This window comes from Gordionus sp. m RMFG-2023, chromosome 5, assembly GCF_954871325.1.
Source record: "Gordionus sp. m RMFG-2023 chromosome 5, tfGorSpeb1-WG-v2, whole genome shotgun sequence".
Taxonomy (NCBI): Eukaryota; Metazoa; Nematomorpha; class Gordioida; order Chordodea; family Parachordodidae; genus Gordionus; species Gordionus sp. m RMFG-2023.
This window is the reverse complement of record NC_088779.1, coordinates 17,708,592-17,734,620: the sequence shown is the minus strand read 5'-3', so window position 1 is coordinate 17,734,620 and position 26,029 is coordinate 17,708,592. Positions and strand designations below refer to the sequence as shown.

Genomic DNA, 26,029 nt, shown 5'->3' with positions numbered 1-26,029 from the left:
ATATTATTCGGTATTAAAATTTTAAAATGAAAAAGGATGATGAGTTAGATATAATTTTGGAAGGTATATTATAATCTTAAAATTTGATTTAAAATTCACATAAGATACCCTACAAGAATTTTTTAATAATCACAAAAAATTCGAAAGAGAGGAAACACATGAATTTAAAGACGTATATTTTATTATTTTTTTATTTCATCATGTTAATATTTTTAGCCTTCTTTGATAGAATATGAACAAATTTTTAAAAATATTGTAAACGACGAAAAAATGGATATATTTTCAAATTTCTATAAGTATAAAACATTGGGAAATCAAGGTAAATGTGCTTTAAATAACGAAAAACTTATAAGATCAATTTACCTATAGGGATATACTAATATTAAAATGATTCCGATATAAATGTGTATATATCGGAATTGGCATAAGAAGGTGTAAAATTTTAATGCATAATTCTCTTTCTATGTTAATAAAACTAGCTATCTAGTCAATTTAATGCTCAATAAATTGTTGATCCAGTCTGAACAAATTTATCAACAACATGTTTATCCATAAAAAATTAACTATTACCAATTTTGAGATATACATATTTATAGATATCTAAAGATATTAGCAACCGTATTTATCTATTATTAAATTTTCAGCATACACTTCATTTGTAATTTTTTTTATCATTTTATTCTTTTAATAAAAATTATTTAAAATATATTTCTCTAAAATATTTTTGGCAATTGGTTTTGTTTCATTAAAAATAATATTTCTAATTTAATCTTAATGCAAAATTATATATAAAAAAAAATAAATCATGCAATTTATTTTGTTAATTTTTTTAAAATTTACATACTATTTTAGTTTTAAATTTTATATAGGAATAAAAGAAGAATTTGAATCACAGGAAATATGGCCTAAAATAGTAAAAATTAATGATTCCACAAAATGTATATAATATATCTTTTTAGATTACTATTAATATCTCTATATTTTATAATAAAAATATTCTTTAGTAATAACAAATTCCAGGGATCTGAACCTTTATTTATAACAGTTCAGTTTGGTTACGGTTCAGATGCAAAAAATTATAATGGTTAGGTTACGGTTCTTAAGAAAAAATTTGTAAAGCTTAATTTGGGTAAGCTAAAAGGTTCATTATGATTACAAATTTTTTTCTAAATTATTTTTATCGAAGCAACACCATCTTTAATCATTTTAATTATAAAAATTAATTTTTGCCATCATTTTAAATTAATAATAATATTGTTTATTTATAAAATAGATGAAATTAATTTATTTTTATTATAAGTATCTATAAATAATATATAAAAAAAAATATAAGAATCATAACTCATTTCTAAATATTTTGAATGTAGATGTGATATATTTTCTAATATAAGTGGATTTATATTTTTTCATTGTGGCGATAACACAAATTTTAGCCCCAAAAAAGCCCTTTTAACAGACTTGTGTTGAGGGAACTATTGCATTGTGCCTATGAGAATATCCATTTTCTACAATTTCAGAATATTTTTGGAATATTTTTATGAATTTAAAAATAAATAAAAAACTAATTCTCCTTAATATGCCACAAAACGGCTATTTTATAGATGAAAATAATATAAATAAAAGAATAATTCTTACAAATCCGAATAACATGACTCATTGTGAGTCTTACAATCCCAAAACAAATCAATGCGCTAAGTTTAACAAACCAGATTATTGCGCGTAATAAAAATACATATAATGAATTTACAAAAAAAAACAAAATATATCCCAATACAATAATAAAAAAAATGCCAATTAGGACAGGAACCAAATACTATATGAGCAAGTTTATATAATTTTGGGAATTCAAATTTCTTTGATTCCCAATATATAAAAATTGATAATTTTTTGATTAATTAAATACAACTAAATCAAAAATTGGTTATTTAGTTATTTTGAATATTAAAATATAGGAAATAAGAATGCTCGAATACTATATCACAAAATCCCAACAAAAATTACAACACAAAAATTTAGAATTTTCTTCTCAGTAATATATATTTTATTTTTCACTTAAAATCCAGGAAAAATATAATGATCATTTCATAAAAAAAAAATTCAAATAACAACCAAATATATTGATTGACGTTCATTAAAAAATATTATTCTTTGCAGTATTTTATTGAACAACGCCCACTCCTCACAAGCCTAGTCATTCTATGAAGTTGAAAGTTATCGATCTTCATATTTATCCATTATCTTAGTTTATGGACAATGGTCATTTATTTTGTCATTTATCGACTTTGAATTGTTCTATTGACCATGGTATTTTCTATTTGACAAAGATCCTCAAAATAATACATAATATCACACTTTAAATAAACCGATATTATGAGAAAATAATTACATTTTGTTCTTTAGATTTATTGATGAATGATCAATAATAATGTCCATTCAAAGAAATTAAACAAATATAACCGAAATTCTTATAATTTGACTTGGATTTAAAAAAATTGTACCATTCTAAGTTAATTTTATTTTAAACAATTTATGAAATTCAAGCCTGATAAATTGTTTAATTTTTGGTGAATTTCATAAATTTGAAATAAATTGACTCGATAAGCGTTTCTTTTTTTATTTTAATTGAAAGAGGTCAATAAAAATGTTAACAATAAAAATATACATAATAAACAAAATAATATAAAAGGGGGGGGGGATATTTTTTTTGAAGTATCTATTTAAAAATATACATAATATAAAGAATATAATCAAATTTCAACCACGGCATTTACCCACAAAGATTAAACTTTTATTTTTTTTTAAAAAGATTACCGAACATGTGCAATTCAATTATTCCTCCTTCCAAGAATTAATTAAATAATTAAGCAGATAACGAAACTTTCGTTTTCTTTTCTTTTTTCTTTTGCCGCGGTTTAATTTACAATTATTTTAAAAAAATTAAATGTGTGGAAAAAAATACAAAGACGGGGAGGGAGGGGAAAAAACCATAAAAATGTCATTTTCAGCTCAATTAACTTTGTTAAAAATAAAAAAAATACATGTCACTGAACTCTTCTCCTCCTGATCTCTTTAATTAGAATCTGTGGTTAACAAATCCTTAAAATAAAAACCTGCCAAAATTAGATTAAATATTTAATGAGTTATAAAGAAAAACGAACAATCTCTCCACACATTCCTAGTATTGCACAGATTACTCGACACCACGGTGTCTTTCTTCAAATTACTATACCTTGGTCACTACCTCGGTACATTTCTTTATTAAAAAATAAATATATAATGAATAACACATATTATCTATATATATATAATAGCCGTAATCAAGAAATGAACGTTTTCGTATCTTGGTAATGTTAATTTTTTTCTATCAACTTTCCTATCATCGTAACGTTAATTTTTTCACTTTCCTATCTCCTAAGGTTAAAATTTTTTTTTTCTATCAACTTTCCTATCATCTTAATGTTAAATAAATCGAGGGCTATTATTATCTCGCTAATGTTAAAATTTTTTTTTAAAAATTTTTTTATGGGAAAATAGGGATTCGAACTCGCGACCTATCGTTCGGAAGGCAAACGTTCTCTCCATTGAGCCCCCCCCCTCTTCAATATTATATTTTGATATATTTGTATATATATGAAACTTTTTTTTATAAAATTAACTTAATTTAATCAGAATGATGGGGTTGATGGGTAATTATTTAGTTAGGTGTATATGATACTAAATATGCTTTATTAATATATTTTATAAAAATATTAAAATTTAGGAGAAAAAGAGGTAAAATTGTTGCAATGTAACACGTGAACATTAAGAGGATATTAGAAATATCAAAATTTAAATTGTGATAGAAATCATATTGGCTAAAATTTAAAATAGAGATCCTTGAAAATTTAATTTTAATAATGGGATATAGACATTGGTCTGAAAATTTTTTTACAAACATAGCCAGGCCTGATCAAAAAACCAAGTCCCATGCAACTTTCATAAAATTTTCATTTTTTTTATTTTGATTTAATAACAATGTCTTAAATTTAATTTTATATTCCATTTATTTCTATTGTGGGTAATTACTAATTAGTTAGGTGTATATGATACGAAATATGCTTTATTAATATATTTTATAAAAATATTAAAATTTAAGAGAAAAAGAGGTAAAATTGTTGCAATGTAACCCACGAGCATTAAGGGTATTAGAAATATCTGGGTAAAATTTAAAATAGAACTGATATTTATTTTTGCAGACATAGCCAGGCCTGATCAAAAAACCAAGTCCCATGCAACTTTTATAAAATTTTCATTTATTTTTTATTGTAATTTTATAACAATTTCTTAAATTTAATTTTATATTCCATTTATTTCTATTGTAATTTAATAACAATGTCTTAAATTTAATTTTATATTTAGATTTTAGAATAAAATTTAAAATTGTGATAGATATCATATTAAGTAAAATTTAAAATAGAGATGACATTGGCCGGGAAATTTTTTTTCGCAGACATGGCCAGGCCTTATCAAAAAACCAAGGCCTATGCGACTTTCATATTCTGATTGTATTTTTAAATGAATTATGACTTTTATATATGTTATTTCAGTTCTTCCGAACGATAGGTTGCTAGTTCGAATCCCAGTGTTGCCGTAAAAAATTTTTACATTAACGAGATAATAATAGCTCTAGATTTATTTAACATTAAGATGATAGGAAAGTTGATAGAAAAAAAATATTTTAACATTAGGAGATAGGAAAGTGAAAAAATTAACGTTAAGATGATAGGAAAGTTGATAGAAAAAAAATTAACATAACCAAGATACGAAAACGTTCATTTCTAGATTTAGGAATTTTTTTGTGTTACCAGTTATTTGAAAATAATATTTAATTTTTATTCTTTGTAACGTTAATAAATAGAATACTATGGAAAATAGACAATCTCCCAAACAATCAAAGGAAAGTATCCGCAAATTACGGAATCACATAAAATCCAAATATAATAATCCTAAATTAGTTTCATTAACTACAACTCATAATCCTAATTAAAATTTATATCTCCCAATTGATTTATCAATTAAAACTGCGATGATTCGCGCATGCATAAGCCGTTTTCATCAAAAAATTAAACAAATCTTTCCTACCACTTACACTTCTATTTTGGGAAATAGAAAAAGATTAAACATAACAAAAGAAGTTTTATTTTCCAATAATTTAGATAAAATATTTTTATTTTAAGGAAAGTGGTCGTAAAGTGCCAAGTCATATAAAATCCAAGAAACCCAAACCTATAGTAGCTTTAGTACCTACACCTCAAAGTATTAATTTAAATAAACCTTTTCCTATTGATATATCAACTAAAACTGCTAGGATGCGGGGCATGTGCTGCCCGTTTTCGTCTAAAGCTTAAACAGATTTTTCCCACCACCTATACATCTATTCCTAAAAATAGAAGTAATTTAACACATTTTAATACTAATGATAATCACTTAATAACTGAACATACTTGCGGGCCTATGAATATTATATGTCAATTTTGTTTTCCCATGAATTTCATAGCTGAGAGACCGAACAACGGTAAATTCACACAGTGCTGTCATAAAGGGAAGGTTAACCTTACCCAAATACCATATCCTCCTTATTTGAAAAATCTTATATCAAACCCTCAAGATAAGTTACATAATAATTTTATGAAGAACATACGTTCTTATAATTCAGCAGTAGCTTTTGCATCGATGGGCGCAAAAATTTCGGAGCTTACTGGTAGTGGCCCTTATTGTTTCAAAGTGCACGGCCATATATATCACCAGGTGGGTACCTTCTAATGCTTTGCCTACTTATGCCCAGTTATAAGTGTTAGATACGACACAGGCTATAGATAAGCGTATACACCATCCGGCAAATAGTAAATGTAATATAGATATTATGAAGCAATTAGATCAGTTAATACGACAAATTAATCCCTATACTCTTAGTTTTAAGACATTAGGTGAAGTCCATCAATCTGCATTAAAATTAGCAACTACTTCTAATACAAAACTCCCAACCATTAATATGATCTTTAAAGGAGATCGTTCTAGCGATCGACGCCGTTATAATTTACCATCTATGGATGACGTAGCTATGATTTTCAATAATGAAGATGGAGAGCCTCCTTTCAAAAGAGATATTAAAGTCTATCCTAAATCTAATGACAACGATCTTATTATTCTTAATGTATTGAGCCCAAATTTAGACCCCATGGTTTATCCTTTACTATTCCCTCATGGTGAACCTGGTTGGTCTCCTAATATGATCGCTGACAATTCTGACTAACAGGAGCTCTGGTATATAATGATAGTATTTAGGGTGCTAATAAGAGATATTGTTTCATTAAAAAGAATATTCCCCGTCATTTTTGACGGGTTATCAACTAGTTACAAATAATATCATAAATACATAATCAATTATATCCCAAACTTTATGACCAAAAACTCTTTAAAAATTTTATCAAAAATATTATGTTTATTTTCATATTAAAATTAAAACCTTCTCTTTCAACCTTCTAAGTTACCAAATTGATATATATTTTATGAATCCAACTCGCCCTTAAAATTTAAATTTCTTTATTTTATTTTTAGTTCATCTTTTTCTCTCTTTAGCTTTCACCGTTCCTGGTGGTAAGCTCCTTCAACATCTCTCTCCACTTTATTACTTCTTTATATTGGCTCTAACTTTATGACCCCATTGAAGTTTTGGCCTTCCTCTTTTACGTTTGCCCATCACTTCCAAACTCTCAACCTTATTTCCTATGTAGTTCATAGGCCTTCTCATTGTGTGCCCATACAACCTAAGTCTGTTTACCTTTAAGTTAGTCTTAATGGGCACAACCTTGAAACTACTTAGTATTCTTGTACTGCGCACTTTCTCCTTTCTTGTTACCCCAGAAATCATCCTTAGCATTCTCATCTCCATAGTTTGTAGGCTTATCTCGTCTGATTCTTTGGTTGGCCATGTTTCCGAACTATATAGAATAGTTGGTTGTATTATGGAACTGTAAATTTTTCCCTTTAATTTGTGTGGGATTCTTTTGTCGAATAGCCCAGATAAAGATCTCCACTTTAACCGCCCTTGATTAATTTTACTCTTTATCTCTTTTTCTATTGTGCCGTTTGTTTGTATAGTGGAGCCCAAATATTTGCAGCTTTCAATTGCCGATATCTGCCATTCATTTATATCAATACTCTCTGTTTCATCTCCTCATATCACCATATACTCCGTCTTTTCTCTATTTACTTTTAGTCCGTGCTTTTCTAGGATATTTATCCAACTCACCAATCTTTCTTTCATTGCATCATTGGATTCGGCAGGTATCACAATATCATCTGCAAATATCATATTCCACGGGACTGTTTGAGTGCTAATACATCTATTACTGTAATGAAGAGAAGTGGGCTGAGAGCCGACCCTTGATGAACTCCTTCGGCTATTGTGAATCCTGCTAAAGTACCTGTTGTGCTACGGACCATTGTTATGGCCCATATACATATCCTGTATTATTCTTATATATTTTTCAGGAACCTTTTTATGGCGTAGCGCCCACCAGATAAGTTTTCTTGGGATTCTATCGAAGGCCTTTTCTAGATCGAGAAAGACCATGTATAGCTTTTTGTTCTTTTTCCTGTATTTTTCACTCATTTGCTTAATTGCGTTGATAGCATCAGTTGTCGATCTTCCAGGCATAAAGCCAAACTGAGCTATTTCGATTATGTCTCTTAATCTTTTTTCTATTATTTTTTCGTATAGTTTTAGACAGTGTGACATTAGTTTTATGCCCCTGTAATTTTGACAATTGTGTGGATACCCTTTATTTTTGAAGATAGGAACTAGATAGCTCTGCCTCCATTTTTGGGGAACCTCTTCATTTCCAAGTATTTTATTGTACAGATTTGTGAGAGATTCCATCATCTCCTAGTACTTTAAGGTTTTCTATTGGAATATCATCTGGACCCCTAGCTTTGTTGTTTTTCATATGCTTGAGGCATGTGATTATTTCCTGTTCTGTTATTGGTTGTACAAGGTGTTGACATGGGGAGTGTTCACCTAGATATAGTATCTGGGGATTAAAGTTGAGAAGCTCCTGAAAATATTCTTTCCATCTATTCATTATTTCTTTTTCCTTCATTATCAATTTCCCATCTTTATTTTTGATTACTTTCGGAGCTCCGTGCATATCCCTTGAGTTCTTTTCTCGCTGTTTGGCTAATCTGTATATTTTATTTTGCCCTTCTTTGGTATGTAGATCTTCGTACATGTCATCGTATGCCATAGATTTGGCCCTAGCCACCGCCTTTGTAGCTAATCTCTTGGATTTTTTGTATCTTGACTTGTCATCTGCATTTTTGGATTTGTACCATATTTTATAAAGGGCTTTTTTCTCCTGTATAGTGGTTTGTACCTCTTGATTCCACCACCATAGTTCTTTGTGTGATTTGTTGCCTCCTCTTGTCAAGCCTAGCGTCGATTTTGCAGTGTCTATTAATCTGGATGAAAGGTCTGTCCATATTTTTTCACTGACTTGTGAGCAATTTATTGTTTCAATGTTTGCATTGATTGCAAAGGCATCTGTCATTGTTTTTAATTTGCCCCATTTGATGCATGGTTCCAGTTTTATCTTATTTTGAGTGGATTTATTTGAGATTTGTAAATCCATGATTAGTAGCTTGTGTTGCGCGGCGATATCTTCTCCTGGGATGACTTTGCAGTCTATTACATCTTTTAATCTTCTGCGAGAGATTAGCATGTAATCTATCTGTGTTTTCCTAGTACCACTTTCATATGTTATTAAATGACTATCTTTTTTCCTATAGTAGGTGTTGGTTAAGGCAAGATCGAAGGCTTGCGCAAATTTCAGTACGTGCTCTCCTTCATCATTTCTTTCTCCGTATCCAAAACCACCATGATGCCTTTTGTAGCTATCTCTTGCTTTCCCCACATGCGCATTTAAGTCACCACCAATTATGACTAGGTCATCCTTAGGGATTTCCATTACGGCTTCATCAAGGATAGCTCTAAAGTCATCTTTCTCTTCTTCCTTGCAACCCGTTTTAGGAGCATATACTGAAAGTGTAGTATTGATTGACCAATGCAGAGTTTTATCTTATTAGTCTATTAGAGATCCTGTTGACTTCTACGACTGAGGAGGTTTGATCTTGACTGAGGATGATGCCGATACCGTTCCTATTGCTAACAATTCCATTATAGTACAATTTATTCCCATCTCCAATCATAAAAGTCTTCTGTCCTTTCCATTTCGTCTCTTGTATGCACGCTATATCAATTTTCTCTTGTTCAATATTGATGCCAATTCTCTCGTCATACCTTTAAGTGTCCCAATATTCAAACTTGCTAATCTTGTCTTCTTTGCCTTGACCTTTATTTTACTTTTCACAGGATGGAGGTCTACACCCTGCGCGTCGCAGGGAACGCCCTAGCTTTCATATTCATATTTTCATTTGTTTCCTTCATTTTGTTTATTAGACAAGTATCCTTAGTACCCGGCTGTCCAGGCCTGTCGGTGACCGGGGTGTCATCTCTAAGTTCCGAAATTCATCTTGCCATATATCTTTACACAACAGTCATCGAAGAAAATCCTGAAAATTTTTATGCTCTTTATCAGGATTGAACTTGCGTCCTCTCTTCGTCCTTCTGTTTTCAATAACCCATTAGGACACCCCGGCATTTTTAGTTCATTTTTAAGATACTAAAAAAATTTATGAATCCAACTCGCCTTTAAAATTTAAATTTCTTTATTTTATTTTTAGTTCGTTTTTATGATACAAAAATTTACTTGCCTACAACCTTCTTTAAAATAAGATTAAAATTCAATTGATATATTCTATGAATTTTACTCGCCTTTAAAATTTATATTTCTTTATTTTATTTTTAGTTCATTCTTATGATACTAAATTTTCTTGCTTACAACACCTTCTTTAAAATGAGGTAGTTCATATTACAATAATAATAATTGTATTTTAAATTAATTTAATCATAAATATATATCCCATATTCTTAATTTCTTTTAAGGTTACAAAGTAACAATAAAAAATGTTCAATTTTTCTCTTTAAAATGGGGTATAAAAATTTGTTTACTAACTTCATTCTTCACTTATAAATAGGGTATAAAAATATGTTTACTAACTTCATTATTACTTTAAAAATAGTAATAATTAATATAAAATCATCCCAAAATCCATATTCCAAAAATATAAATATTTTTCGTTAATAAAACTCATGGTAAATCCTTATTCCAAAAATATAAATACTTTGCTTCGCTAAAATTTTTATACACATAATTATATACAATTTTTTTTTTTTAACCTTTTATAACCGAATTATTCCAAACTTCCGATCCTGAAGTCACTGGCACCACTAACAACACCCCAACAAAATTACAACACAAAAATTTAGAATTTTCTTTCCGGTATATTTTATTTTTCACTTAAAATCCAAGAATAGTATAATGATCATTTCATAAAAAAAAATTAAAATAACAACAAAATATATTGATTGACATTCTTCGCAGTATTTTATTTAACAACTGCGACACTATATGAAGCAGTAAATGATTATGGATTAAGTCATAGTGAAAAATTAATACACACTTCTTAAGGATATTAAACTAATATTTTTATCATGTAATAATTGTAAATAGCAGATATGGTAAAATATGTAATACACTACATGGAAATGAATGTAAAAAATAATATGTAATACACTACATGGAAATGAATGTAAAAAATACGGTTATGGTTCAGATATTTATAAAGTTTTATAACGGTTTAGAGGTTCATCCTGGTTCACTCGGTCCCTGACAAATTCTTAAGATTTTTTTATAAATAATATAAAATCACTATAAAATTATTCAGTCACATAATGCCTTTGCCCATATATGGTTTAGGATTTTTTGGGATTCAATCAAATTTAACAGGGAAGATATTTTATTTTAAAACAGAATTTAAATAAAATTTATCTATTCACATAATTAAATTGCAATTATGTGGCTCTAAACAGGCAATAAGAGATAAGAAAAATATATAAAATAAAAAATATCAAATTTTTTTCTATATTGTATTCTTTTATAATTTATTTTTCAAAATTCATTTTTTTACATAGTATATAATTCTCATCATTTGCTTTTTTTTGGGTAGTCTAGGCAACTCCATGATGTTTTTGGTGTATTGCTGGTTGATTTACATATAATTCAGACTTGCTTATTAATATCAATTTGGCAGGGCTTATAAAATATTTCCAAGTCTTGTTTTAGTGGTTCCGATTCTACATTTTGATTTTATGCCTTTTCAAAATTTATTTAGCTAATTAAATTTTGGCTGAACTTAAGTAAATTTTCTAAAAATTTGAGTTAAACTCAAGCTTAAGTTATTTCTTTATATTTTTTCAAAAATTCAAGCAAGACTTAGAAAATCTAAAAAATAAAATCGAGATATATTTGGTTCTTTTAAATGATAATTAAAATGCCCCTGGGATTAGGACAAAACAATTGTTTATTTTTAGCTTTAAAATTTCAAGCTAGGATTTGGTTTAAGAATTTTTGTCTTGGAGATTTAACCAATTCGATATCCCCGACCATGCACCCAGGCTTAAGGACGGGCCTGTCTGTCTCGTATATTTTGTAATTAACCCAAATTAATTAATTTAATAATTGATGTGTTCTGACGAAGGTAGAATTATTCTTTAAAATTAATCACCAGTGAGTCTAAATCTAAGATTTAACATAAAATATATTGATTTTTTTATATCGACACGTAATAAGTATCAGAGCAAGACTACGATACATTAAAATTTCACAAGGTATTAAATCAAGTATTGCGATACTTAACGGATAACTATCACATTTAAAAATGATATATATGAGGTGAATAGATTTACAATTAACCATTAATGGGTTAATAATTTTATAAATTGTGTAAAATAAAAAAAATCATTTTTTCAATGTGCTAACCCAATTTCTTGTATTTAAATCTAACCCAGGATCTTGGTGCCTTTTTAGTCTTAGAGTTTCCCTTTTCAATATTATTTAGATGGATGTAACACTATTTTTTTAAAAAAGTCGCTCCTTAAAAGGACACTTGATTTAAAAGCTATATATATATTGTCAAAAATGTAGCAGGTCACAATTTTTTTTAATTATGCACCTCAGGAAAAAATTACAGCTTTAGGTCATTGCTACGCCATTGACCCTTTTTCTTTTTTGTTTCAAACATTTCCTATTTTTTTTAGCTATATAACAAAATTTTTATTATGCAATATTTAAAATAATGTACCTATTTAATTTTGTTTAAATATTTAGGAGAATATTTTAACACAAAATAACGATGATGGTTCATGTATTGCTGAAATGGTTGATCAAATAAAATTAGTTATGCAACAAGATGAAAATAGCTCTAGGTCAACTAGCTCTGCTCATAAACTCATTGAAAATATGATAAAGGAGTTTGTGATATCAAAAGATACTTTGTACCCACCATTTAAATTGATGAAGGAAAAGGTATATTTTAATAATTTGATTTCTATAAAATGCAAATTTCAGAGTTGTTAATAGCGTCGCTCCTCCGTTTCCTTAATTTAATTGTATAAAAATTATTTAGCAATATTAAAATATTGGAATGAATTGTAATTTGCTTTCGGTTCATTTTTAATTGCCCCATATATTATTCAAATATATTCTTATCGGACTATTCATAACCAAATTTATTATAGTGCTTACAAATTTAGCAGAAGTGTTTAGCTTTTTTATTCTAAAAAAACATTTTATTGCTTAAATTGAAATGGCATTATTTAAAAAACTGTGAAAAAAAATTTATTTTGCTTTTAACTCAAAAAACTAGGGGTGTATCGATACCACTTTTTGGAGGCCGATCCTATCCGATATTAAATTGATATCCGATTACCGATCCGATATCATATCTAATCAATGGTTTTAATTTTATATACTTTTTGTTAGTATAACATCTATAATTTAACTATACCATAACATGTCATTTAAATATATTATAGTGATCAGTTATAGTTTATATTCAATTCAATTGCAATTCTAAAAGTATATTATTTTTATTGGTAAATCACTTATTTTTATAATAATTAATAACATTAATCTATTTACACAATAAGTAATAAAAATATATTTAAAATTAATATATCAAGATTTCTTTTTAGAAATACCAAAATTTCTAATTTATCAGAGGTAAGCCTGCGGCTATGGGGATTGTTCACCAGCTTCACTAGAAACAGATTCTGAAGAGTTTATCGCACACTTTTATAAACAGAATGTGCAAAAAAATAACAATTGGCAGAATGTTTATTAATTATTAAAAAAATATTAAATAAATGGTTTTTTATAGTGCTGTAAACATTTTTAAAAAAATCGAACGCGTTCAACGTTCATTGACAAAAATCGAACGCGTTCACGTTCAAATTCAAAAAAAGGAACGCGTTCATGCGTTCAAAATTTTATAAATTTTTTTTAAATTTAATTGAATATAAATAAATGCCTTATATTTTTCAACACAATATATTAGCCATGATAAAAAAATAAATTTATAAATTTTTTTTCTTAAATACTAATATTAAAATGCCTTATTATAATTAACTATATATATATTATGTAATTATTTTTACTTAGAACAATTAAAATAAATTATTAACTGGCTATATAGTTATACATATTATATAATATAAAATAATTAATGTTACAATCAGATGTCTTTTTAAATTGGAGCTTGAAGATGTTGACACTGATATAATACTTTTTGGACACATTTTACATTTGGTAACTATTGAATTACCTTTTGATTTTAAAACAGTGAAATATTTTTGATATTTGGGCCATGGTAATTCTAATTCATCTAATATTGAATTTTGATTTTCAGAATCTGATGATGAAATATTTATATCCATGCAAATGCTAATCTATTAAATAAAATATAAAATATTCAAATTAATAAACTTTAATCTTATCTTCTCTAGCAGTAGCACGTTATGGTACGTTAATTGCAATATGAAAGAGGAAAAAGTAAAAACAGCTGATTAAAAAATATAAGACTTTTTTGTTAAAAAATTGGATTAAATATTAATTTTTCAAATAAATAAAAATATAAGACTTTTTTGTTAAAAAATGCGGATTAATATTAATTTTTTAAATAAATAAAAATAAAAAGTGTTTATAAAATTGAACGAACGTAAAATTGAACGCGTTCATCAAGGAAAAGGAACGCGTTCACGTTCAAAGTTCGTCAAAAAAAAGGAACGCCGTTCATCACCTTTTTTCAAAAAAACGAACTTCGTTCACGAACGCGTTCATTTTAAACGCGTTCGTTTACAACACTAGTTTTTTAAATATAACCTTTTTAAATTATAATATTATATTTTTGTTAAAAACGCTATTTTTTATCAGATCGGATCGGAAATTTTATAATAATGGCCGATAACTGATATTTTAAAATGGGTGAATATCGGCCCGATCCGATCCGATAAAAAATATTCGCACTTACAAAAAACATACCAATGTGCACGTTACCATTTAAACTGGTTATTTGATATATTATGCAAAAGAAAATGCTTTAATTTGCAAGAACTATAATTCATTAATATTTTCTAAAATGAATAATTTAAAAATCTTTTATTAAAGTCTTTAAGATCCTTGGTAAATACCCTATTAATTAAAGTAGGGTTGTACCGATATTTTAAATCGTATCTTGCCGATTTTTTGGCCTTTTGAAATATCGGTCATCGGCCGATATTATTAAATTTTTTATATATTTAATAAAAATTAATTTGATTTATGTTATAAAATAATAAAATATATATTTTTTTATAATGATGTTTATGATTTTTAAACTAAATAAATAATTTTAAAAATTCTAGCAGTTTACATTGATCATATAGACTAGTTAGGATTAAAAGTTAAGTTGGCATTTATAAATTAGATATTATTTATAATGTGCAATTAATAATAAATAGGTTATTTTCAAAGACAACCATACAGTATATCCTTCCAAACACAATGTATTTTTTGTGCACGCGATTTTTCGTTTTTAATATAAAACTGATATTTTTTAACTATTAAATGGCCTCTGATACGATTGAAGTGAACAAGTTGATTTTTTTAAAATAATATATTATAAATTAATTTTAAGTCAAATTAAGTATTATATGATTTGGGTATTTTATATGATAAAAGATAAAATAGTTTGATATTGCATCATATCTTTATGAGTTTATTAAACAACTTTTTATCTTTAATTTTTAATCAAAGAATTTTTAAATTAATTAAGAAGGAAATTATGATAATGTAATTATTAGATAGGGGAGACTGGGGTTAGGTAAACCCCGGCAAACCACTTAATCTTATGACTGGGGTTAGGTAAACCCCCAGAAGGATATTTTATCCTAATATAGTTTTTATTAGTTTACATATATAGGCAAAAAATCTTTTGAAATAATTTATTATTTGATGAAATTCTTAAAAGATTTTTACATTACAGAATTTTAATTTTTATTAAAATATTTAATCATTTATAAGTATATTAAATTTTGTAGCAAAGTTTGAACACTATTCTATAATTTGGGAATGAGTATTTATTATATATAAATATTATTTCGATCATGATTTGTCAATTTAGAACTAGCGGGGCTTGCTAAACCATACACGTCAATTATGTAGTGTTGTTAATTGGTTGGTTGTATAAAACCAGACCCGGGGTTTGGGTCTAAAAAATCGACCAAACCAGCTCTGAGCACAGACCCGGGGTTCAGACCCGGGGTCGTGTCGTGTAACGATTTAATAAACAAGTTAATAATTAAATATTTTTTATTGCAATAATAATAATGACTGAAAGAGGGCAGGGCGGGTCTACTAGGTCTTGGGGGGTCAGGAATAATTTATCAAAACAAAATATCGATATATGGGTAAAATATAATCTTCTAAACTAAATATCTTTAGATTGAAAGTATTCATTTTTTATCTTGATGGGTATGAATGACTTGGTTTTGGAGGTGGATGGGGTAGGGGGGGGGGTGAAAGTGGGGGGGGGGGTGAAAATTAATATTTTTTATATGGAAATAAAAATATTTTTTTGTAATGATAATAATAATGATCACTCATACAGGGCGGGTATAGGTCCTGGTGGGGGGGGGGGTCAGGTATATTTTTATTAACACAAAATATCGATATGGGTGTTGTTTAATTGGTTGGTCTTGGTTGTGTAAATCCCAAACCCGAGGTGGGTCTAATAAAATTACTGCGATCTAAATTAGCAATATTTATATAAGAAATAAGCCAGCATTAACTCGAGTCGAACTCCATAAATAATGTTGTTTCAAATATTTTAATTAAAATTATTTATCAATAATATCGAACTTAAATAGGAAAATCCTGCAAGCAACTCAGCTTATGACTAAAAAATTTTTAATCGGAGACTCTTAGGGCTTGGAAATAATAAAAATGAATTATTATGTAGGTTTGCTTATAGATTATTTCTATACCATCCTGATCTTAGTTCAGAATTAGATACGAACTTTCTGACCGGATTTTTTATATTTTAAATATTTTTTAGGCTGGAGTCTATATCCACGAGCAAGATGAGATGCATTCGATTCGTGTTTATGAAAAAATTATATAAATATAATTAATATTGTATTTTATATTCTATTGTATATATTTTTATTTAAATCAAATTTTAAAAATAAATTTATTTCTACTAGCACTTCACCCCCATTTAGTATATATATATATATATAAATATATGCATGTTTCTTTCACGTGGACAAAGCCGCGAAATCAAAATAAAATATTTTTTTAAAACCAAGCTTAATAAGCTGACATTAAAATTAATAAAAAAGAAAAACTATTGACGATATTATATTTATAACTAAGAAATGAAAAATAAATAAAATAAAACATTTGCAATTTATAAAAAAAATTAAATCAATTTATATAGTTTATTTTATTTAATTAAAGTTAAATAACTTTTTAAATAAATGTGTTATTTATTATAATTAATTTTACAAACAAAAAAGAAAAAAGAGAATAAAATAAAGCTTTGAATTATTAATTTAGAAGGTATAATAATATTAATTTAATTTAAGATTAGATATGAGATTTATTTTATCTTACTTTACATATATCTGTTCTGAACCCCGTGTCTAGATTCCGGAATAAAAAATTTAACATATAAAAATAATATGAACCTCGGGTCTGGACCCCGGGTCTGAACCCCGGGTCGGCCTGAGCACAAAATTTGGTCGTAAATTTTACGACCAAGCAAATTAACAACACTATGATATAGATCGAATTTCCTTTTTGATATATCATATCGTATGTGAGTTCAAGAGGCTGTGTGTGAAATATTAAATAAAAAACTAGTAATTACCTCAATTATATGGATCTTGTTTTGTTATTTGGTTTGAAGAACCATTTAAAAAATAATTATTTAAGTTAAATTACAGGAAGTTTTTAAAAAATAACAAAAATTTTCTCAACAATTTCTTAAGTTTTTAATAGTCATTTATTTTAATAAATAAAATCGAAATCCATATTTTTTTAATAATAATAATTAATTAATCATTCTGCCATATTGTTATTTTTATGCACATTCTGTTTATAAAAGTTTGCGATAATCTCTTCAGAATCTTTTTTTAGTGAATTTGGTGATATTAATTAACTTGACAGTTAACTTAACATCGCCGTAAACGTAAATTGATTTCTGATAAATAAGTAAATTTTGGTATTTCCAATAAGAAATCTTCGATTTATTAATGTTAAATATTGTTTAAAATTTTATTCAAATTTCATATTATATATGTTTATTATTTACTAGTTGATAACCCGTCAAAAATGACGGGGAATATTCTTTTTAATGAAACAATATCTCTTATTAGCACCCTAAATACTATCATTATTTACCAGAGCTCCTGTTAGTTAGAATTGTCAGCGATCATATTAGGAGACCAACCAGGTTCACCATGAGGGAATAGTAAAGGATAAACCATGGGGTCTAAATTTGGGCTCAATACATTAAGAATAATGAGATCGTTGTCATTAGATTTAGGATAGACTTTAATATCTCTTTTGAAAGGAGGCTCTCCATCTTCATTATTGAAAATCATAGCTACGTCATCCATAGATGGTAAATTATAACGGCGTCGATCGCTAGAACGATCTCCTTTAAAGATCATATTAATGGTTGGGAGTTTTGTATTAGAAGTAGTTGCTAATTCTAATGCAGATTGATGGACTTCACCTAATGTCTTAAAACTAAGAGCATAGGGATTAATTTGTCGTATTAACTGATCTAATTGCTTCATAATATCTTTATTACATTTACTATTTGCCGGATGGTCTATACGCTTATCTATAGCCTGTGTCGTATCTAACACGTATAACTGGGCATAAGTAGGCAAAGCATTAGAAGGTGGGTATAAATTAGATGTGCGGTGATATATTTGGCCGTGCACTTTGAAACAATAAGGGCCACTACCTGTAAGCTCCGAAATTTTTGCGCCCATCGATGCAAAAGCTACTGCTGAATTATAAGAACGTATGTTCTTCATAAAATTATTATGTAACTTATCTTGAGGGTTTGATATAAGATTTTTTAAATAAGGAGGATATGGTATTTGGGTAAGGTTAACCTTCCCTTTATGACAGCACTGTGTGAATTTACCGTCGGTCGTCTCAGCTATGAAATTCATGGAAAAACAAAATTGACATATGATATTCATAGGCCCGCAAGTATGTTCAGTTATTAAGTGAATATCATTAGTATTAAAATGTGTTAAATTACTTCTATTTTTAAGAATAGATGTATAGGTGGTGGGGAAAATCTGTTTAAGCTTTAGACGAAAACGGGCAGCACATGCCCGCATCCTAGCAGTTTTAGTTGATATATCAATAGGAAAAGGTTTATTTAAATTAATACTTTGAGGTGTAGGTACTAAAGCTACTATAGGTTTGGGTTTCTTGGATTTTATATGACTTCGCACTTTACGACCACTTTCCTTAAAATAAAAATATTTTATCTAAATTATTGGAAAATAAAACTTCTTTTGTTATGTTTAATCTTTTTCTATTTCCCAAAATAGAAGTGTAAGTGGTAGGGAAGATTTGTTTAATTTTTTGATGAAAACGGCTTATGCATGCGCTAATCATAGCAGTTTTAATTGATAAATCAATTGGGAGATATAAATTTGAATTAGTATTATGAGTTGTAGTTAATGAAACTAATTTAGGATTATTATATTTGGATTTTATGTGATTCCGTAATTTGCGGATACTTTCCTTTAATTGTTTGGGAGATTGTCTATTTTCCATAGTATTCTATTTATTAACGTTACAAAGAATAAAAATTAAATATTATTTTCAAATAACTGGTAACACAAAAAAATTCCTAAATCTAGAAATGAACGTTTTCGTATCTTGGTAATGTTAATTTTTTTTCTATCAACTTTCCTATCATCTTAACGTTAATTTTTTCACTTTCCTATCTCCTAATGTTAAAATATCTTTTTTCTATCACCTTTCCTATCAATCATCTTAATGTTAAATAAATTGAGAGCTATTATTATCTCGTTAATGTAAAAAATTTTTTATGGCAACACTGGGATTCGAACTCGCAACCTATCGTTCGGAAGACAAACTTTTTTCCATTAAGCCCCCCCCCCCCCTTCAATATTATATTTTGATATATTTGTATATATATGAAACTTTTTTTTATAAAATTAACTTAATTTAATTAGAATGACGGGTAGATGGGTAATTATTAAGTTAGGTGTATATGATACTAAATATGCTTTATTAATATATTTTATAAAAATATTAAAATTTAGGAGAAAAAGAGGTAAAATTGTTACAATGTAACACGTGAACAATAAGGGTATTAGAAATATCAAAATTTAAATTGTGATAGAAATCATATTGGCTAAAATTTAAGATAGAGATCCTTGAAAATTTAATTTTAAATATGGGATATAGACATTGGTCTGAAATTTTTTTTACAAACATAGCCAGGCCTGATCAAAAAACCAAGTCCCATGCAACTTTCATAAAATTTTCATTTTTTTTATTTTGATTTAATAACAATGTCTTAAATTTAATTTTATATTCCATTTATTTCTATTGTGGGTAATTACTAATTAGTTAGGTGTATATGATACGAAATATGCTTTATTAATATATTTTATAAAAATATTAAAATTTAAGAGAAAAAGAGGTAAAATTGTTGCAATGTAACCCACGAGCATTAAGGGTATTAGAAATATCTGGGTAAAATTTAAAATAGAGATTCTTGAAAATTTTTTAATTTTAAATATGGGATATAGACATTGCCAGGCCTGATCAAAAAACCAAGTCCAATGCAACTTTTATATAATTTTCATTTATTTTTTATTGTAATTTAATAACAATTTCTTAAATTTAATTTTATATTCCATTTATTTCTATTGTAATTTAATAACAATGTCTTAAATTAAATTTTATATTTAGATTTTAGAATAAAATTTAAAATTGTGATAGATATCATATTAAGTAAAATTTAAAATAGAGATAACATTGGCCGGGAAATTTTTTTTCGCAGACATGGCCAGGCCTTATCAAAAAACCAAGGCCTATGCGACTTTCATATTCTGATTGTATTTTTAAATGAATTATGGGGCTGGGCTTGGGAATTTTTTTATTATTAACTATGAGTCAGACATTGAACTAAAACAAATTTTATTGCAGGCCTGGGCTCGGCCTGATCATAAGATCTAAATTTTAATAATTACTTTTATGAAATTTTAATCAAGAATGAAGGAAGCATGATAAAAATGGGTAGCTAATGTCATTTTAAGAGATTCCAATATTGTTTGGGGTGTATTGTGAGATTTATTTTTGTTTGTCAAATAGCTAAATATAATTTAAAGAATAGTTATAAGATCTAAATTTTAATAATTACTTTTATGAAATTTTAATCAAGAATGAAGGAAGCATGATAAAAATGGGTAGCTAATGTCATTTTAAGAGATTCCAATATTGTTTGGGGTGTATTGTGAGATTTATTTTTGTTTGTCAAATAGCTAAATATAATTTAAAGAATAGTTATAAGATCTAAATTTTAATAATTACTTTATGAAATTTTAATCAAGAATGAAGGAAGCATGATAAAAGTGGGTAGCTAATGTCAGGGTGTATTGTGAGATTTATTTTTGTTTGTCAAATAGCTAAATATAATTTAAAGAATAGTTATAAGATCTAAATTTTAATAATTAATTTTATGAAATTTTAATCAATAATGAAGGAAGCATGATAAAAATGGGTAGCTAATGTCATTTCAAGAGATTCCAATATTGTTGGCGGTATAATTAATTGAATAACGGTAAAAATATATTGGTGAGAAATTCAAAAATTACGTCAAAATTAGGCGCATGCGCAAAGTATATAAAGCTTCATATATATACACAAATATATCAAAATATAAGGGGGGGGCTCAATGGTAAGAACGTTTGCCTTCCGAACGATAGGTCGCTAGTTCGAATCTCTGTTTTGCCATAAAAAAAATTTTAAAAAAAGTTTTAACATTAGCGAGATAATAATAGCCCTCGATTTATTTAACATTAAAATGATAGGAAAGTTGATGGAAAAAAAATATTTTAACATTATGAGATAGGAAAGTGAAAAAATTAACGTTATGAAGATATGAAAGTTGATACAAAAAAAAATTAACATTACCAAGATACGAAAACGTTCATTTCTTGAATATGGCTATTATTATAATATATTATATATAGATTAATGTTACTTATTTATATAAAAGTTATTTAACAATAAAAATATTTTATATACTTTTAGAATTGCAATAGAATTGAATAAAAACTATAACTGATCATTATAATATATTTAAATAAATGACATAAAAATTAGATATGATATCGGATCGGTAATCGGTCGATATCAATTTAATATCGGATCGGATAGGCCTCCAAAAAGTGATATCGGTATACACCTACTTAAAACCCAAATTTATTAGTTATACCTTTAAAACCCGTGGTGATCCTGGATAGTTGACATCCCTTTAAAAATTATGACATATATATTATTGGGAATATAACTTTAATATAATAAAGAAAAACTTTTTATTGGCCATTATTTTATCACAAATTATAAATTTACATTTCTTTTTATTATTTATACATGCATGAATGACGTTGAATTTTTATATTGGTCCTCCTCCACATTAAATTACAATATCAATATGTGTTAAAATAAAATTTTACTTTTTTATCCGTCATGCATGGGCTACTCTTTTTGAATATTTATTACATATATTTTTATTTTACCATATAAATTTTTTATCAAAAGAAAGAAAATGGTAAGAAAATAATAATAAAAAAAGCTTTATTAATTTAGAATGAATAAGATAAGAAGAATAAGATTTAATTTAAGATTAGAAAATGAAATATTTTTTTTTTACTTTTCATTTATCCGAGCCCAACCCCAAGGTGTAAGTCTGGACCCCGGGTCTGAACCCCGGGTCGGCCTGAGCACAAAATTTGGTCGTAAATTTTACGACCAAGCAAATTAACAACACTACAATTATGGCAGTTAATAATGAAAAAAATTTCAAAATCTTGAAAAGGCAATTTCATGACTGTTTATGATTGGTATATAGGAATTATTCCAAGAAATCATAATCTTTCCTTAAGATCCTTATTTTTTTATATCCAAAATGTTTATTAAATTCAAAATTAATTTTCAATTTTTATTTATAATTAGCTTCAATTTATAAGTATGATATTTTGAACAATAAAACAATAACATTATTCTATGGTTTAGGAAGCTCCTTGAAGTGGTTTGCCTCACTCCGTTATTGGGGATTGTTGGACAAAATTTTCTTTTTTACAAAAAATAAAATTTTACAAAAATTATTATATTCTTAAAATTTTTTATAAGGCACCTTTATAGAGTATAGTTTTTGGTATCTAATCATATATATTTTTTATATTATCTAAAAAAACCAGAAGATATAGCCAATTTTGTAAAAATCGGTTTGACTAACCCCAGTCGCCTAACTATTTATCATCATCATTATGGAAATAAATATTTACTAGATCCGGGGTTTTTAGCCAAAAAACCCACCCACTCGTTGGGGAAATTTTTTAACCCGCCCACTCGCCCATTTATTTATAAATTTTGTTTAACCCGCCCTCCCGACTAATGTTTAAGGATGGTTTGGCTCTTTATTCATTTATTCTCATTTATTTTTAATAAATATGCAATATTATGAAATAAAACTATTATTTTTAATAAATTGAGGTCTGTTCAACTCATTTCACCTGAAAAATAATAAAATTCACCCACTCACGCCCGCCCATTACTTAAGAAATTTTTTAATCCACCTACCCAATGTAATTTAGAAAACGCGACCACGCGCCTCCGAAGCATGGGCGGAATAGAAACCCGCCCAATGCAGACCAACTTATTTAGTGAATAATATTCTAATAAAAGTAAAATCTACTTAAGAATTAGGCCTTATCTTTCTTTTAGATGAATTATTTTAAGTTTGCTTATTCTGCTTGTATAGGCTATTTGAATATAATTTGGTCCTGTAAGTACTTTATATCCTTTTTATATTTTAATAAGTAAATAATATTAGCTTTAAAGTAGCTCCTTTTTTAGTACCTTTTTCTATACAATATTTTGTAATTTAAAAAATCAGCTTATGTTAAAAATCGTTTGTTGTTTGGAAGTAAATTTGGCGATAAAGTTCTTCGGTTTGGAATGGCTTTATACATATTTTTGATAAATAAAAATGTGCTTCTCTATTCATAATTCTAATGTAAGTTTGTACTTAAAAAAGTTCAAACCGATTTTTAGAGGTTCGAACCGAACTAACATTATTATTTTTTACAAACCGAACTTGGACCTTTATTTTTAACAGATTCCAAATGGATATTCGTTTTGATTTGGGTTCCTGATTATAAATTTTGTCATAAATATTCTTATTTTATAAGAATGCAATATTATATTGTTGTAAATTTTATTTTATCCTATATTGGAATAATTTTTCTTAAAAATATAAAAGCGACACTTCCTTTTAATCATAACTAGGAGCGGAATCCAGCTCCTTTTAAAAAATGACGTTAACAACTCTGTAAATAATATTATATAAGTATAAAGTATTTGAATTTAATGTTTACTATACTATAGCGCTGCAATTCAATTGAAAAACATAAAAATACATTATTTTTAGTTTCCAGTTTGGATTGAAAATCATAAAAGTCTATTATCTACACTTACTTTAGATAATTATCAAAAACAATTCCATTTAATAAGTGATATTGTCAAGTATTTTGAACTACTTTCACATACAAATAACGCATCCGATTCAGTTATAAATGAAAAAATCCTCCAGTTATTTATACAGGTATTTAAAAATTTAATTTTATATAATTTACATGTCTTAGTTGCAAGAATATGGTCCTCCACCTGAAGATCTCATATAATGTATTAATTGTTCAACACCCTTCAAGTCATTGTTTTATTAAAAATGATTGTAAACCAATCTCATTTGATTACTAATTGTTATAATTCACAACTTATATTTTTAATAGCATTAAATAATGTTCAATAAAGTATTTTTTTGTATTGTTATGAATAGTGTTGCGTAATCGGCTAATTTTAGCCGACTATAAAGCGGCTTGGTCGAGATTTTAGGTGAATAAATCGGCTAAACCTAATTAGGCTAATCCTAAAAATTGGCTAAAATAAATTAGTCAAAAATTCTGCATCGATGCCTAGCATTAATTATTATTTATTTTCGTAAAACAATTTATTATATTTATATTTAATGTAAATATTTTATTATTATCAACAAATAAACATGATATGATTTAATATTTTTTATTTATATTTAATGTAAATATTTTATTATTATCAACAAATAAACATGATATGATTTAATATTTTTTATTTATATTTTGAAATGAAAATAAATTTATTTATTTGATGTTTTTTTAATAAAAAAAATAATATGCTTGTTATTGTAAAAATGTAATATTCTTTTTAATATAATTGATTAGTTATTTTCACAATCTTCTTTGTAAATACATCTTTTATTGAGGAATTTTATTGTAAATTTTATTAGATAAAAAAACAATCTTTTATAATTTTTTTTTATCAATTATGTAAAATTATTTATTTTTTTATTAATGAGGTGTTTTTTAAATAATTTTTTAAAAATATTTATATTAAACTTTTTTGATGTTATTTTATATGATCTTTTTAAGGATAATATTTTAATGTGACAATTGTCATAATCGTTATTTTTAAAGTTTTTTGACGAATATATGTTAAAATAAGTATTGATAATATATTTAAATAAAATTTAGTGAAGACGTACCGTAGAAAAGTGACAATTGTCATAATCATTATTTTTAAAATTTTTTCATTTTTTTTGACGAAAATAGATTAAAATAAGTATTGATATTATGTTTAAATAAAAATTTAGTGATCGTTATTTTTAAAGTTTTTTGACGTAAATAGGCTAAAATAAGTATTGATAAAATGTTTAAATAAAAATTTAGTGAAGATGTACCGTAGAAAAATGACAATTGTCATAATCGTTATTTTTAAAGTTTTTTTGACGAAAATAGATTAAAATAAGTATTGATAACATGTTTAAATAAAATTTTAGTGAAGATGTACCATACAAAAGTGACAATTGTCATAATCGTTACTTTTAAAGTTTTTTGAATTTTTTTGACGAAAATATGTTTAAATAAATATTGATAACATGTTTAAATTAAATTTAGTGAAGATGTACCTTAGAAAAGTGTCATAATCGTTATTTTTATAGTTTTTTTTGACTAAAATATGTTAAAATAAGTATTAATAACATGTTTAAATAAAATTAGATGTACCATAGATAAGTATTGGCATAATCGTAGTTTTTATAGTTTTTTAACGTAAATAAGCTAATATAAGTATTGATAACATGTTTAAATAAAATTTATTGAAGA

The 26,029-nt window shown here is 26.6% G+C and overlaps 1 protein-coding gene across 4 annotated transcripts; it reads left to right on the top strand.

The window, feature by feature from the left end:
- LOC135929646 (peroxisomal biogenesis factor 19-like) lies at positions 1 to 24,812 on the top strand. 4 transcript variants are annotated; one of them, XR_010572625.1, is made up of 8 exons: positions 288 to 319; positions 870 to 938; positions 4,898 to 5,173; positions 5,217 to 5,295; positions 5,348 to 5,431; positions 5,537 to 6,303; positions 10,376 to 10,439; positions 12,327 to 12,405. XR_010572625.1 is itself a non-coding variant. In XM_065466326.1 (7 exons), exons 1-7 carry the CDS (start codon positions 27 to 29, stop codon positions 24,512 to 24,514), a joined length of 663 nt encoding a protein of 220 aa, XP_065322398.1. In that variant the 5' UTR covers positions 1 to 26; the 3' UTR covers positions 24,515 to 24,812. The 4 variants fall into 4 exon arrangements, 3 of the variants coding, with proteins under 3 accessions (XP_065322398.1, XP_065322400.1, XP_065322399.1); XM_065466326.1 differs by lacking the exons at positions 4,898 to 5,173; positions 5,217 to 5,295; positions 5,348 to 5,431; positions 5,537 to 6,303; positions 10,376 to 10,439 and adding exons at positions 1 to 63; positions 105 to 172; positions 24,262 to 24,435; positions 24,476 to 24,812 and having other exon boundaries at positions 217 to 319; positions 870 to 913; positions 12,327 to 12,524; XM_065466328.1 differs by lacking the exons at positions 4,898 to 5,173; positions 5,217 to 5,295; positions 5,348 to 5,431; positions 5,537 to 6,303; positions 10,376 to 10,439 and adding exons at positions 1 to 63; positions 105 to 172; positions 12,567 to 12,626 and having other exon boundaries at positions 217 to 319; positions 870 to 913; positions 12,327 to 12,524.
- Positions 24,813 to 26,029: the final 1,217 nt, after the last annotated feature.